The sequence below is a fragment of the Ciconia boyciana genome, chromosome 5 (genome assembly GCF_034638445.1).
Source record: "Ciconia boyciana chromosome 5, ASM3463844v1, whole genome shotgun sequence".
Classification (NCBI taxonomy): domain Eukaryota; kingdom Metazoa; phylum Chordata; class Aves; order Ciconiiformes; family Ciconiidae; genus Ciconia; species Ciconia boyciana.
The window spans coordinates 47154908-47171518 of record NC_132938.1 but is presented as its reverse complement, the minus strand read 5'-3'; the positions used below and the strand labels follow the sequence as shown (position 1 = coordinate 47171518).

The 16611-nt window shown below is 40.5% G+C and overlaps 1 protein-coding gene across 5 annotated transcripts in view; it reads left to right on the top strand.

Moving 5' to 3' along the window:
• RAPGEF2 (Rap guanine nucleotide exchange factor 2) overlaps nucleotides 1–16611 on the top strand; it is a 191726-nt gene that overhangs the window by 47997 nt on the left and 127118 nt on the right. For all 5 annotated transcript variants that reach the window (XM_072861506.1, XM_072861505.1, XM_072861507.1 and 2 more), the window contains exons 2-3: nucleotides 12723–12793; nucleotides 16356–16412. In XM_072861506.1, coding sequence (XP_072717607.1) covers nucleotides 12723–12793; nucleotides 16356–16412 — 128 coding nt within the window. The remainder of the gene's footprint in view (nucleotides 1–12722; nucleotides 12794–16355; nucleotides 16413–16611) is intronic.

Here is a 16611-nt window from a genome sequence, read left to right as displayed (position 1 = left end):
ACAAATGCAGTGTTTTAATGCATAGAGTTGGAGATTTGACAAACAATATAGGTGTTAGGTCTTGGTGTTGAGCTGTCTGATGCACAGAAGTGGATTTAGATCTGATGGATCCCTTCAGCAGGTGTGATGAGATGAAAGGGATTCAAAATGCTGCTAATGAGGGATATTAAAGAGAAAGGTGTTTCCAGATTCCCTGAGAGTACGGTTTAACTGTACAGCCAAACCAGTTTGAATGGCTTGTTCCCTCCAGAAGGGATTTTTTTTAGGGGCTGGCAGAGCGTTCCAGCGAAGTTTCACCGTGTGACTTCTCTCTTAGATTCTTTAAGCTTCAGCGCTGTTCCTGATGGTTTTTCCTCGTGGATGCAGTGCTGGGTAAGACTGCATCGAGAGAGTAGAGCCCTTCCCTGTAAGGGCAGTGATCCGCTCCCTCGGCTGAAGCTGCTCTGTGTCACTTCATCTTAAGAGGCAGAGGCAGAGCAGATGGGCTGAACCCAGCTCATCCGCCTGCTTTGCCGCCAAGCCAGGGTGGTCCCGTGTGCCCTTCGTGCTGGGGCAGCCTCACGTGGGCTGGCTGCGGGTACGCACGTGACCTCTGCTCGTTGGACTTGGACCGCTAAAGGGTCAGAGCATTAGCCCGAGTCAAAGAGGAGGTGACTTTGGCAAGTGGGGTTGGCTCACTGAGGTGTCAGATGCGCTCTCAGTGCCTGAGAGAAAGTCCAACCCGTTTGGCAATGGAAGGCGGTTAGTTTGGTTTTTCCATCTTGTTTTACGGTACTCAGAGCTGCATTTCGGTTGCAGGGTGGTGACCTGAGAGGGGCCATGCTTCACTGCCACTGTAACCCTACAGATGCTTGACCTCTATGGGTGTTTCCCCATTTGACCTGAAAATTTATTAGGTGGTTGGTGTTCTGCTTCCAAGAGTGCAAAAATCTGCTAAAATTGGATCAGAGCAGTGTCCCCAGTAAGCCCAACTGAGATATGGAAATTGATTCATCCTCAAGTGATATTTAAGGGGGAAAAAAAACAAAAAAAACCACCTCAGGTTCCTTTCAGAATCCTACCTTTGCACATAGGAGGGAAAAAAAACCCCAAAAGATAAACATTCAGAGTTATTAAATGCAGCCTCTGTTTCAGGAAATACCTGAGCTAACAAATAAATTCAGGCTTGGAGATTATTCTGTGGAAAGTACTTTAGCATTTTTCTAATGTTTGCCTCCTTTGCACAGAGGAGTAATCTCAGCTCTGGGAGGGCGTGACCACCAGCAGCTCTTGCGATTAATTTTTGGGTGAGGATTGATTTGACATGCAAATACGTACTTCAGTGTGATCATTTGCTTTATAGTCTGGGAATAATTTTCATGTGACCTACTGTCGATGCTTCAAGTAGGATTACTATCTGTTGGAAGAAATGCTCTGAAATATGCTGCTGTAAATTCAGCTGCTCCAAAAAATAAATGAACATGATTCTTTGCTATCTTTTAAAACAAAAAATCAAATGACAAAGCTTTTGTTAAAGTTTAAGCTGAACTAAGAGGAGTTGTATGTTTGAATGTTGTGAAAATTGTATCTAAGTGAATCTTAATGCTTTGTTTAAACACATAAATATAAAAGATGCATATGGGGGTATAAACCTTTGAAAGTAGCTCCGGTATAATCTTTTCTCCTCCTTCCTCATGCTTTTATTGTATCTGGGTTTTTTTATTCATAAATATAAAGAAACTGAGCAGCACATTTTTTCTTAAATAAAAACAAAACTGTCCAAAGCAAAAAGGAATGGTGCAGTTTTACTTCAGCTAATAACCGCTGTAGCCTTGGTGGTTAGAAAGGCAAACTTTATTTTTGTTTTGTTTGTTTTGTGTTTTTGCTTTGGTTGGTTGTAAGCCAGCAATATAAAATGGTTGTAGGCCAGCCACAGAAAATAACTCACTGTATTTTCTGTTGATTATAGTACTACCGAGATATTTCTGTTGCAACTTCTGGCAGAGCGCGGCTTCCAATGCGTGCTGGCTCTTTTGTTTCTGGATGTGAGTTGTCATGGTAGTTAGCCAGGGAGCTGCAGCGCAGAGCTCCGCACCGGCTCAGCCCCGGGTCGGTGGTGGCCATTTGCAACAAGTGACATTTGCAGGGGGTGGTCGGGGTCTGCCCTGGCATCGGGGGCTTCTAGAAAATCCCAGTTTACAAAGTGGAGGAGGTCCTGATGCTGATGCTCTGGGTGATTCTGGAAACAATGAGCATGTTGCTGGCTGGGTTGGGACTGAATTGTGCTTGGGAATTTTTTTTTTCCTCAACCAGAGTGTGAGGTTTATGTTTCTGGGTTGGTTTTGGTTTTGTGTTGTGTTTTTTTGTGTGGTGTGGGTTTGTTTTTTTTTTTTTTTGTTTTGTTTTGCTTGGCAAGGGAGGAATGCAAAAAGCAGAGGGTGGAGCGTGATGATGTTCAGCACTCGGGACAGTGCTGAAACCCCCAGTTCATTGCTGGGATTCTCTGTCCCAACGGCATAAGGAGGTCTATTCCAAGAAATGCTGTTATTCCCAAGAAGTTAGATGAAATGTGAACAGTTGGGACAATTACAGCTTCAGATGCAGACAGATGATCACAGATGATTGTGTGGAGATACGCTTACTGGGTTACCCCTTCATTGGCCAAACAACATTGCTTCCTTAGCGTCTTACTAAATTTACAAAGCTTGTTTGCAATGGGAAGCTTAAAATGTTCACATGAGCAGTTATCGCAGATCAGTTGACAAATGACAGCTTTTTAATATCACTGCAACTTATTTGCTCGTGACTTGGAATACCATTTAACAAATCTGGTGCGCTAGGAATACCAGTGTGCTACAAAGCGTACGTCGTTGTGGTCATTAAAAATCACAACCTTTTTAAGGATGCATTTGAAGAAGGAATACTGAGTAGCTGTGGTTACCACTTGGCTATGATGTTGAAGTACCGTGACCTAAGCTTTACAGAAATCAAGGTTTCTCAGAAAAATAGATTGCTCTTGCCCATTACAAGGAAAATTGTAGGCCATCTAGGCCAAGTCGAGTGATGTGCTTCCTTCATGGCAATTTGTCTGACTGGCTTAGTTATGCCTACATTGTCTGGGCTACAGTCCTTGTTCTTAAACCAGTATCATGTATATTAACCCTGGCTGCTTTGAAACCTGTAGACTAATTAAGCCCCCTAACCCCCCCCCTCCCCCAGAAAAAGTATCTGAGAATTGTCATATCTTATGTCATATCTTAATCTTGCTCTGACAGCTCTTGGGGAATCCTCTAAGCACAGCTAACCACTAACCCTATTTTTAGTAGGCCACCCTACCTGATATACGGTGGTCTCCTCTTCCTGGCCACCCTAGTTGCTCTTCCTGATGTCATTCTCTAGGCTGAGGTCCTTGAAAACGCTTCTATCATCACAACTAGGTGCCAACTAGGAGTTACTTTTTGGCTGTTTAATCCAGGACACTTGTGTATCACTTCATTTTCCCTGTTTGGTTCTTTGTTCCTCATTTTTTTTAAAAACAAATTCTGTTATTCAAAAGCTGCCAATCATATAGTCATCTGTATTTGGATAAACTTATATAAAACTCATCTCTGCTACAAGTAGTTGTTTAAAAACATCCCACTGTATTTAGTAGCCAATATATTTTTTAGCGCAAGATTGATTTTTCATTTAGTAGGATATTGAGTCTTATTCCATATAGCTAATGGAAAACATGGGACAAATAACAGACTGTCTCAGAACAATTTGAGACTCTCCTTAGCATTACCAAAAAAAAAAAAATCCCCTAGTAACTGGCATAACTCTGCAACAAAAGATGTGAATGTGAAAAAGGGGGGAACAGATTTAATACAAGCTTCCAACTGTTGGCTCTAAATATTGAAAAGGCGCGAAAAGGCAATTATATATATTTTTAATTGAGTAACTTAAGTGCCTTTCATAATTATGGACTGTGCAGTCAGTAGGAGAGATCTTTTGTAGTGAGACCATTTTGTTTGTATTTGGACATGCAACCAAAATTTGGATTTTTGACTACAGAACTTAGGCTTTTGTGTTAAGCATTTAATTGTCTGACTTTGGAGAGTCTGGAAAGCAGAAAAGAAATGCATGGTGCTACCCTGTAATTTCCTATGCTCATTAGTTTGTTCACTGACTTCTGTGAGATGGCAGGCTTTAATTTCCCGTCTACCCTTTCCACATTTATCCCCATCTTAGGGGATGATTATAATCATGAATGTCTTAATTTCTTTACTTTATTCTACTAAAAGCTTTATGACCAGCAGGATATGTTGAATCAATTGTACTAATCTTGGGCTGGTGTTAAAAGTTTGTTAGTGTGGGTGGGTCATTGAACCTGCCGACTCATTTTTATACATTTGAGCAGGTTCGGCTGGCAAGATTGAAAACCAAAAACTGTTTATGTTACATGTAAATCTGTGAGGCATTACGTGGAAGTAGAGGTTTGTAACCCACTTCCCATTAGACAAAAAATTCTAAAATGCAAAAATAAACATGTAATGAAATTGTCTTTTGAAGGAAGCTCATTTAAAAAGAAAATAATTCACAACAAAAAAAAAAATTTGAAAGATAGGAAGGCTGATTTAAATATCCCATTGAAACAGCTTGTTTCTCCACAGCTCTCTTACTGTGATCCTATGGTGTTTTTCCAGCCTCTGACTTTGAGGTAGTAATGCAGTTGAAGTCTTTGGAGAAGCATAACTCCCAGTTAAGACAAACCAGGAAAATGGGATTTCTCCTTTTTCTTTACGAGGTTTTGGAGTTGTTCCTCATTAGCTTCATGTGTTGGGTACTTCAGTTCCCAATTAAAACTGCCTGTTCCTCCTGTTTCTAATCCAGTTTCAAAATTCCACCCATAACCCAGAACGAACAAATCTCTCCACCCTCCCCACAGTGGGGCTAAAAATAACAATTTTTGTGTGTCAACAAGCCTTAAGATCAATACAATTTCCATATTCCTTTCCCACTGCCTAGCTGAAGCAGAGGAAGTGAAGACCTGGGTTGGCTTGATGGCCTGTAAACTGCCCTTCTGACGAAGGCCGATTCCCAAGCTTAGTCATGCTTGGTTGCTGCGGAGTAATGTTTTGTCCTAAATTTCCTGAAATATAATGCATGTTAGTCAAGACAAATTCATACAGGTTTAAGATGGTAGAATTTTTCAGAACTTTAGTGGCCTGACGTTCTGATAACCAACACATTTGGCTGAAGTTCAGATAACCAATTTGGCATTTGATGGCTCTAACAGACCTTTAAATTCCAAAGTTGCTTTTAAATCCCAGTCACCTGCTTGGACTATCAGTAAGAAGGAATTTGTTTTTAGAAACTCCTTTGTTTCAAATTGTCTCATCATTGTCTCAGAGAGCTGTGGTTTTGAGGTAAGCCAAGCTATTGCCTGGAACAGGCAGTTTATGAAAAGGTAGACTAGACTGGTGGGTGGCAAACTGGGGACAGCAAAGCTACTCTACTACAATCAGTTGTCGTCTTACCCATGTACCTGGCTTTGCTCCCCACCTGTCTCCAACACTACTTGTTCTTGCTTCCCTTCCCTCCACTTTTTACATTTTTCCTGTGCCAAGCAAAAGAAAAGGAGAAATGATAATGGCAATGTGGTGTGATGGATGGTGCTTATCAGAGCAACTCTGCTGAGCTGAGTCCCCTTGAATCTGTGTCATGAATGTTGAGATTCCAGGCTTGCAGCTTGTCTGGGAGCTGATTGTGCTGCTCCTTGGGAAGGGGAGGGCTGGTGACTGGATAGGTCTGGCTTGCTCTTGGCTGGAAAACAGGAGTCCCACAGGAGTAGAGAAGGGCAAATGGGATCTGAAACTGTGCTAAATGTGGTTGATGAACAGGATAGGGACTTCTTCAATCCTGCTGTGAAATCGTTGAAGCGAGTGGTGTCACCTGATTCTGTAGGCTTTCTGTTTGAAAAATCAGACTTCAGTATTAAAAATGTCAAGTTTGGCTAAAGGAGTGCTAATTGTTTCATATGCAAAAATGATAGACCAAGCTTCGCATCCTAGACTATACTTAGAAACGGAATGTATTAAGAATTAGCAGTTTTATTCTACATTCAGGCATGAACTTTTATTAGTCTCTGATAGTTAACAGTCTTTTATATACTTCAGAATAGATTGATAGAAAGGAAATAGTTGTTTCAGGTAAATTTACAAAAGTAAATGACATAATCTGTATTCATCCTTAAAATATGGCCTATGGGATTTCATTCACAGAAGTCCCAATTTGGGCAACTTGACATACGTAATTTCACTTAAATATTTAATTTATATCTGTGTAGCTGCCAATTCAGCATCGAGTCAATCAATTGTTTTGTATAACTTTGGCTTTAGTTTTTTTGAGCCACAGATCTCTGTGTAGCATGCCGTACACTAGTAAGAATGGCTTGCAGAAAAATGCTGTGGTAGCTTACAGTGAAGTTAAAAAAAAAAAAAAAATATCTTAAATTATAGTGTAATAGTTTGGATTCTGGCAGGCTTCCCATGTGGCGGCCCCCCACCCCTGAATAAGAAGGTCCTGATGCAAGAAAAAGGATGTCAAAAATGTGTAGTACATGTCAAATACTTAATTTTAATCTTTTAACAAATTAGTCTTGGTATGTATGGCTCACTGATGAGTCCATGCATACCTGGGCATGCTCCTGCACAGCAGCTCTGAGAGTGTTTAGTTTTTTTCCACTGCTGGGAAGCTGGAGGTGAAGATGAATACTTCATCTTCATGTGTGCGTGGCAGGGATTTTGGTATCAGTAATACCGGATTTTTTTGTCATGGTGTAAGTTGGCTTTTGTGGTTTTGCTCCTGTCTTTTGGCAGCTTAGTATTTGCAAGATGTGAGGTCACCCTTAGGGTAAGGTCTTGCCTTTGGAGAGAGGTTTGGCTGGGATAACTGACGTAGCTTCCCCTGCCTGCCCTGCCTTTCCTTCAGAGGTTGCTGTCTTTGAAGGCAGTAACTTGTGTCGTCTCCTGAGCAGCTGTTGGTGAGAGCCTGGCATGGTAGTGTGAACCAGATGTGAACAAACCTACTTAGCAGGCACAGAAATTTGTTTAAGCCGGATGGGATTGATGTTGCTGTTGTCCAGTCTGTTTCTTTTGGTGATACTGGCACTGCTTTGGCCTCGGTGAGCCAATACAGGCAGCCGGACAGGCAGGTGCTAAATCAATGCTAGAGGAAAAAAGAAAATATAAATGCTTAGTGTAGCTACCTGAGTGGTTGAGGGTCAAATGATTTCAGGTGCTGGATGCAAGAAGAAAAGGGAAAAAGACAGGATCCTGCTCTATAAGTATAAAGAAAGAGAGGCAGGACTTCAGCAACCTGGGTTTGGATTGTGGCTTTGTTGCTCCCTAGGAAGAAAAACTTGGCATTGCTGCTCTTGTTCGTGGATCACGACTTGGGGGGAAAAAAGCATTAAAATACTTAAAGAGAAAAGGGAGATTCCACTTCGAGCTAAAATAACTGTTTAGTCAGCCATGTAGAAATGAGAAATGTCTCCCTTCCTGCCAGTGGTTTCATGGTCTGTTTAAACCCATCGAAGACTTTGAGGTCCCACCTTCTCCCTGCCGCATGAGCCGTTGCCTCCATGACCCCAACGCTGGACCTCATGGGTCTCATGCTGCCAACAGAGAAGCTTGAAGTTCTGTCCCTGCGAGCCGGTGCTCGTCCTGGTCCTGGGGCCAGGGAGGTGGCAGGAGCACAGCGGGAGGGACCGGGTGGGACCTCACCTCCCGTTTTCATAACAGTGCAGCCAGGGCTTGGGGGGGTCCAGAGCTGCCAGGTGTGGGGGGGAGCGGGTGCGCCCGCCCGCCTCGCTGCTCGCCCTCAGAGCCTGCTGCTCCCCCGTGGGCTGCTGGCGGCTGGCTGCATGTGAGCTAGAGATGGGTTATTTTGACAAAGATCAGCCTTTCGAAACCTGTTGTACGCTCAGTAGGCAGATCTTTTTCAGCCTAAGGGGGATATCAGGTGCTTTGAAAAGATCCCCCTTTTTTTTTCTTTGCCCAAGACGGTGAATAAAGGAATTAGCTTGTATTTTATTTTTACCCTTTGATTTAGAATAAAGCAGACTATAAGATGAAAGCTTCTCTCCGCTTGTTTGCCACTTCACAGAAATGAGTGAATTTCTCACTAAGAGAGCAATGAATTTCTCAGCTCAGCGTTTTGCTTTTTAACTGTGGCCAGGATGAATAGTTGAGTTGGGCCTATAGCTTCACACCTTAACACAAACCAGGACCGAAACCAGTGTATGTCTGCGATTTTTAGAGATGTTTAACTTTTTCAGTCCAAAGCAGCAAATTTTCATGTCTCTGTCACTTTACTAAAGTAAAAGTTTCTTCATGAAGCTAGTATGAGTTTGGGGCCGACATTCTGGTTTGGCTTTGTCTGGTTTGTGTAACTGGCATTGCCAAATATGTTTGAAGCACAAATGAAACGGATAGAAATGCCTGGGCATAAACATATGCAGATTTTTGTTAGAATGGAGAGCAGAGGTACGGTTGCAGACCGATGTGTTTCTACAGATCTAATTGAAGTTGAGCTGTGTTAAAACTTGAGTTTCGCTGTTTTGTTTCAAAGTACAGTCAGAACTTCAAACTGAGCCAGCTGACACCACGGAAACAAACAAATTAAGAAATAACACTGAATTAAACAAATTTCGGGCTGCTCCACACACAGCAACCCAAGCATACGACTTTGGCTGCAGTACAAATTTAAGCGTAGATTAGATTTCAGTCGTTTAGCCTTCATTTAAATAAAAACATGCTTTAAAAACTGTCCTAATTTGTGCTCTGCATTTAATTTTTGTTTTTGGAGTTTCCATGGAGATGTTTTTTCAAGCTGTTGTCACAATCTTTATGTGGAACTTGATTCTTGTAGCAAGACCAGCTGAGCCTTTGCCTTGCTTTTGCAGTCGGCTTTATTCAATTCTGCTGGCTGGATAAAACTAGAAAGCAGAAAGTTGGATGTTCCTCTGTGCTTTTGTCTAAACAGTCCTTCCTGTAGCAGAATATTTAACCAGTTGTATCGGTCATGATTAGCTTTGCTTCTCTTGACTTTTATAAACTGTTACAAAGGAGTATTTTTTTAAAATAAAGGGAGAAACTGTGTAAAGAATGGCTTTCTCTGAAGTTTTGCTGGCTCGGTCTGCCACCTGCTGGTAATTTGAGCATGTCTATTGTAAAAAGAACCACAGCCAAAAAAAGCATCAGGCTGCTGCTGTCACCAGCATGCTTTTATATATTCTGTGGATTCGTTAGAGGCAGCTTTCAGGGACGCTGCAAGCTAGCAGAAACGTTCGTGTAAACCACAGCGGGGCTGAATTTAGCTGCTGCTTTCAGGTGTTGCTCAATGAGCCGGCATCAATCACAAAGGCAGGTTACGCCCTTGAAAGACAAAGTTCTTTTCAGGAGAATTTTAAAACTGTAGCTTTTTGGAGGTTTTTTTTAATATTAAAATTGAAAACTTTTATAGCTTACATGCCTAAGTTTGTGTGTGCGCGCGGTTTTTTGTGAAATGCCTTTTATTGCACCAGTGTTTCAAGCATTTGGAATCTATTTAGGATTTTGCAGCACTTGGCACAAATATTTCTGAAGGACCCTTGCATTGCATTAATTCACTTGTAATTAAGAAGCTGAAACAGCTATTTATGTTCGATAATGAGTATGTTTGCTAAGTAAGCAAAGCATGGTTTTTCCTGAGATAAATGGAAAACTGAGGTGACCTAATGACAACAACTTGATATTCTGATATATTTTTTTTCAAATTGCTTTCCTACTCTTTAATGCTGCCAACTGACTGGAAGCGTGCAGTGTCTACTGACAATATGTGAAAATATATTCAGCTCTTTTGACTTTGCTGTAGTTTTCGGTACCTTGCACCATTATGGAGAATTTAATTGAAAGCACTGATGCTGGTTATTTGTTACTTAAATGTCAATGCCAAACTTTTGGTGCTAGAGGGAGCTCTTTCCAGCTAGACACCCTCTGGGAAGGTACAGCTTGAAGAATGGGCTGCAGCACACTCCTCAGAAGCAGTTGTCTGATTTAATGCCAGTGCACATCAGCTGCAGTGTTAGAATGACTGTTTGCTTTGATAGGACCCCACTGCCTGGAGCACCGGTCCACTTTCTTGCTGCAAAAATCAAAAGAAGCACTTTAGTTATCTCTGCGATGAGATCTCTTCAACTTTATCTTCCCTGTGTTGCTGCAGTTAGCAGCCATGATGGAAGCACAAGTAAAGATGTGTTTAGGTTTTTTTTTTTTCTTCCCACTCCCCTTTTTTTAGATCTCCAGGTGCAGATTTGAGAGGCAAGGAGCCCTACCATCTGCAGTTCCTGGTGTGGGGACCTATAGGATGTTGTATTTGCAAATATTTGACGAGTGTGCTTATATTTTTGAAGAGGGATTATTTATTTTTTAAAAAGTGTTCGCTAAACTTACCTAGTCTGTTGCTTGTGAAACTGGTTGGAATGGCACCTTTCAGTGATTAAATGCATTCCCCCTGCTTGGAGTCACTTCAGCTGCATTTCTCAAGGAACATAACCTGTGTTCTTTACTGCTTTGTACATCTGGAGGGTTCGTTGCTAGGTTTGTGTCACTGAGCGCTTTTGGAAACCAAATGTCCATGGATCCCTTTTACCATGCACTTCCACTTTTAGATCTCTGGATCCCAGAATCTTTAATGGTTCTTTATTCATCTGCAAATCCTTTACTGCACCTAAAATCTGTGCCACTCGAGAGAAACCTCAGTGCAAGCTGGTGGCAGAGGGTTATTCTTCTGTTCTGTGTCTGCTTGTTGTTAGACAGGCTTGCTGGAAATGAATTACAGTAGCACCTTCTGGCCAGGCTCTTTTCCATGTAATCCACTGCTGTGGGCATCTGATCCCCAGTGGTTCACTCCCAGCTTCCCACAGCAGCCGGTGGCTCATGCAGCAGAGTCCGGCACGTCCGGATGAGCCGCAGCGGTGCCACGGGGACTGTCGGGCTTGTGTCTTACCCTGCCGCTGGCGCAGGGCTCCCAGGAGCCTCTGCTTGCCCCCAGCCTGTCTGGCAAGTGAGCAGGTCACTGACTGCAGCAGACGTGTGCTTTCACGGGCTTTTATTAGTACTGAAAAAAAAAAAGGGGGGGCAAAAAAGCAAGCGACTACTGTATTTTCTCTTCAAAGCCTTCTATGTGTAAGGTCCCTCCATCCCAAACCATGCATAATTACTTTTGTCCTTGATGTGTCCTCTGCTCCTCACAGGAGGACCAAAGCATCTAGAGGGCAAGGGAGCAGAAGAACCAGAATAGAAGCAAAATCGCAGCATTTTGGCTTATGCATTTCTTTCACTTTTTCAAACTGAATATTTGCTTTTTTTCATGGTGAGAAAAAGACATTCTGTTAGATACTGAATGAAAGACATCTGTTTAGTCTTAACCATTGAGTGTAACTCCTGGTATCTTTGCTGATCTGTAGCGTGGTTTAAACAAGTACAGTAACTTTTCTACACTTAATGTATTTAACTAGATTTTATTTTTATTTTTCTTAAATTCAAGTTCTCTATGTGACTTCAGTCCTAACTTCTTCACCCAAATACCACATCTAGCATTCTTTCGTTGTGTCTGAAAACTGAAGTATTTCTGTACTTCACGGTCAATTTAAAATAAACAAATATTTCCCAGTGACCAAATAAATTTATAGCTTTGATATATTCCATTACTTGAAAACATTTTCTTACAGTAAGTTATGAGAGTGCTTGGTATTGGTGTTAGTTTATTCTCAACTTTGTCAGCCTCAGCTAGTGGTTGAGAGCCATTGCTCTGATTTTCAGTGAATTGTGGATAATAATCCACAATTATCCACAGTGTCTCTTAACTAGCCTGTTTAAAAAATTGATAATGAAACAGCGTCAAACCCATGAGCCAAAGTTAAATCATCCTAGAGGTTATGGGCTGAACTGAAGTTTTCTCTTAAGTGCTGTAGTGATTTTAGGTATAACATTAGCAAAGCCTCTAGGCTGACATTAGTGTTTCCGTAGTTGCATGTTAGGAAGTTTTAGTCTTGGATGTTGTTTTCGTATCTTTATTAGTGTTGTTTTGTGAGCTGGATATTGGAGGTCCACAAGGGTTGAATGTAACACTTCTCCATGTAACTAGGATCGTATTGATGATTTTTTTATTATCTCATGACAATAATTTTCTGTTCATGCCAACTTTTTTTCTTGTTTAAGTTTGTGGTTTACCTTCCATTTGAAGAGGATACAATTTCATAAATATTTGTGTATAATGGGGTATTTTGTTAGACTGTTTTGTACTTTTTTTTCTTTTCCCCCGAACATGAAAAGACCAATTTCTATGAGCTTGCTATACGGAATAAATCAAGGTTTTTGGGTACATTGGCATTGGGAAGCAGGACAATGGTAGTTGCAAAGTAGCTCACTGGAATTCTGGACCAGGCTTGTTTCCTGGGCGTGAACAAGAACAGCAAAAACAGAAAGGTTTCTGTGTTTGTATTTTTTGATGTGGACATACCATCATTCTTCCCCATGTCAGGTTCCAATGTATAATCAAAGGTATTCCTGCAACTTGCCTTTAACTTCTTGTAAATGTATTATTTCAAATATTCCTGCTGCCCCTATTAGGAGAGCTCTGGATGCTTTGCAAAAAACAATATTTTAACAGCTTGTACCAAATTGAGAATCCTAATAATGTTTTCTTTGTGTTTGTAGGATTTGGAGATTGTGTATTCCTATTTACATGGAATGGAAGCCTTGTCTAATCTGAGAGAGCATCAGCTAAGGTATGATACTTTATCATTAAAAACACATTTATGTTAATGCACTAACAAAGCAAAGCAACAGTAGGTTTGGTAACTATACACTACTCTTGTGTACTCTACCTCAAACTGAAAAGCTGACTATCACTGCATCCATTTCTTCCTTTCTTTATTGTCCTAACACTTTCTCTTTGTATGAGTGCATATGTGTATCCCTGTTTGTTCCTTCTGATTTCTATTATGCATGTGTTTGTTTTCTTTTCAAACTTTGAGACTAGTAGTAAATGCTTTATATACAGAGTACCAGTTCCAGTCCTGAATGAAAGTCCATATATAGTCCAAATCATTTATGTAAGATAATAATCATGAGAGCAGAGTCTGTTATTCAGCTTCTGTTTCAGTTTGTGCTTGTTTTCACGTGGAAGTTTTAGACAAATTATGTACTGCGCATGCAAATGCTACTTAGTAAAAAATTACTAATAAATGTCATCCACATTTTTTATTAAAATGCTTCATGAAGCAAATAAATTCAAGTAAAAACTTCCAGATGAACTTCCTCTTTCTTGTAAAGACTAGTGTTTGATTTTTAAGTAATTGTTTCAGTTGTCCTCATGTAAACATCTTACAGCGGAGGTTTCTAAGGGTATTTGACATCGGTGTGAGTCTGGCAGATACAGAAGGAGGCCAGCACATCTCCTGTATGCTTTATGGGGAGAGAGGCTAAATTACTGTTATTTTGACACATTTGCCACATCTGAAGATGCTGAAGCAACTTCGACTTGATTAATGGTGGTTTAGGTTCTAATTTCTGGCCTCTTGCTTCGTCATTCTGTCAGAGTCCACATTCCCAAGCCAATATTCTGTAGTTTGGAGAAAAGAAAAGGCAGGGGTTTCTTTCTCCCGAAGTGCCCAAGACACATTTTGCAATGTGAATGTCGACTTCAAAGTAGTCTCTGTAATGACCTTCTGCTTTGGAAGGAGGCCATGATTGCTTTCAGTCAAAGTATTTTGTGTTATGCTATTATATGCAAGACTTTGAGGACATCAAGTTTTGCATAACTGGAGTTGAACTCATGTTAGCTTGTTTACAAAGATCAAAGTGTGCACATATGGTTGCATGGTATGTTGATGTGTGCTTTTTGGCTTTCTGTGCAGAATGAGGTTCTTGCTGAGGAATGTGTGGAACTCAGGCTCTCTCTCCCGGCACAGTGAATTCCTAGAAGAGAGCTTCTGTTTACAGTACCATACATGGAAAAGGCTGGGCTCCCGGCAGATGTGGGACAGAAAGCTTTTATAGTATCCTTTAGGATACGACATTTCTTGTGGCAGTGGGATGCCACAAAAACCTCTGAGATGCATTAGAAACTAGTGTGTTAAATACGGCCTGTAGTAGTGAATAACTTACCTTATGGCTTGCTGATGATCTCATCTTGAATTTATGACAGTTGTTAAGGAAGCAGACAAAGATCACGTTCAAGTGAAAATTAAACGCCAGTAATGACCAGAACTAATTCAATTTTTTAAATATTTGAGGAAGCAATCTAGTTTGTACTACTCAGTCACTGTAATTTCTAGCTGTTCCAGTTTAACACAAGAATTGAAACACTTGGCTACCTTCTGTAAGAGGCATTTTCTCCCCTATTACTGTCCTAATAACGGGACCAAAACGCTGTAAAACTCAGACAGTGCCAGTAGTGAACTTGCGTGACTTTATCAAGAATGTACTTCCTTCGCTCCCAATTCAGAGGGGAACAAAAGTTGCTTGTTAAAGTGATTCTGTTTCCTATAACTCCTACTCTTAGATGGCCCATTGCCCAGCATCATTTCAGACCAGTAGGGCGCACACTATCCTTGAGCAGTATTTTAAAAATTTTAAAATCTGACTGCTAGCAATGACTTTTCTTCTAGTATCTTCTCACCAGTAACCTCATGTTCACTCTCCCCTTCCCTCTCAAAACAGAGAATCGGAGAGAGAAGGTGAGGACCCAGGAGGTAGAAGCAGATAGTAGCTTTTTGGTGTCTGTAAAGGATTTTGGCAAGACCCAATTTTTACGGTGGGGAACAGTGTCTGAAAAAGAGAAGGTTCTGTCATTCAACAAGTTTTTTGCTGTGCTAGGAAGCAAGAAGATTTTTCATTAGCTGAAATAGATACACAATACATAATACTTAATCATATACACTACAGATATTGTCCGTAAGAAAAGTTCTCAAAGGTGGTCCAAAGAGCATATCTGAAATACTGGGGTAAGGGAAAGGCTGTGGTAGTAAAACTTTTTTTTTTTAAAAGTAAGATCTCAATTTTCTATTCACAATTTATGAATTATCAAAATACCACTATAAGCCTGCCACTTCTTGACAGAAAAAGCACTATTTCTTAGTGGGCTGAACTAATAAGTAAAATCTTGAAAGAGATGAGTGCTAAGGTAACTTTTGTAGTAGCCTGTTGGCTATTGAAATGATATAGGAAATGATGGGAAATGGCAATAAGAAGCCTTTTAAATGTCACATCAAACCCAGATCAGCTCTTCCAGGCCTCAGATCAACTTTTTTGCGACTTCTTGCCTGAGCAGGAATTCTCGAGCACTTTTGTCTGCTCAGTATATCATTGCAAGCAGCCAGTCATCGGTGTGCTGAGGTTCTGATGATTGATCCTGCGAAGAAGGAGAATTTCTTTCCCAAATTTAAATATAGTTCCTCATTTGAATGTTCACATGATCCTCTTAGGCAAATCTCTGTCTGATTGTCTGTCAGATAGCCTTGGTGTTTGCAGTCTGCTTCAGAGCCATAGAAAAAGTCCAAGGGAGGCAGTGGGGTTTGTTTCCTTCCCACCCCCTCTGTAATTTACAGGGTCCATTTCCTTAAGACGATAGACAGAAATGGCATGTTGATTTTTTTACACCAAGTTAACATTGCATTTCCTAATACGTGGTAAGTTCTATTATGGTTGCTTTCTATTATGCCACATTTGTCAGGCAGACAGAGAATGCAAAAGTGCTTTAATCCTCCCCTCTAGACAGAGGATTTTCCTGCAGGAAATTCTTTCCACTTTGAGCCCTCTGGGATTTCAGCATTAAAATTTCATGGTAATTTTTAAGTTGCTGAATTTTAGCAAAATGAGAAGCACCAATTTACCATGCAACATAATTTCTTGTTTTATCTATTGGGCCTGACTTGAAAAAGGGAGCAGCTTTTATATCATGGTATCTCTGATTAGTGCTACATATAATAAATTTCCATCCATGTCTAAAATTCTGAATTGTTTCCTTATAAAGCAACTTACTTTTATCAGATCACTTTATAAAATGAGATCAGTATCATTTTACCCATTTTATAGAAATTTTTTTTATGGGAGCAATTACATCTAGTGTCCTAAATCAAATCTGATCTTGGATGAACTAATAACTGTAATGGTTAGATTTAACAATTTGTTCTCTTAAATTAAAAATCAGCTTAGCTTTAAATTGATGGTTAGTTTCTGCAAGTGCTGGAGGTAAATTGTGGAAATGCCGACTAACTTTAGAAAGTGAAGTCTTTGTGACACTGATAGGAATCGTAATTTAAAATGACTTCTTTCCTTCTCTTTCAGACTGATGTGTGAAACCGTTAGATATGAAAGGCATGAAGCAAATGAAGTTTTGTACTAGTAAGTATTTCTGCTTCCTTTTGTATGATGTTCAAAGAATTAATTCATTTTCAAGTGTGTTAAGGACAGTGTTTAATGCCAACTCCCTCACCCAGCGCACAGTCTGTAAACATAAATGAGCCACTTCATTTTTGTCGTCAAACAGTGGAGGAATTTACTGGTGCCAGGGAGGGAGCTAAGAGCAACTCTTGCTTGGTGA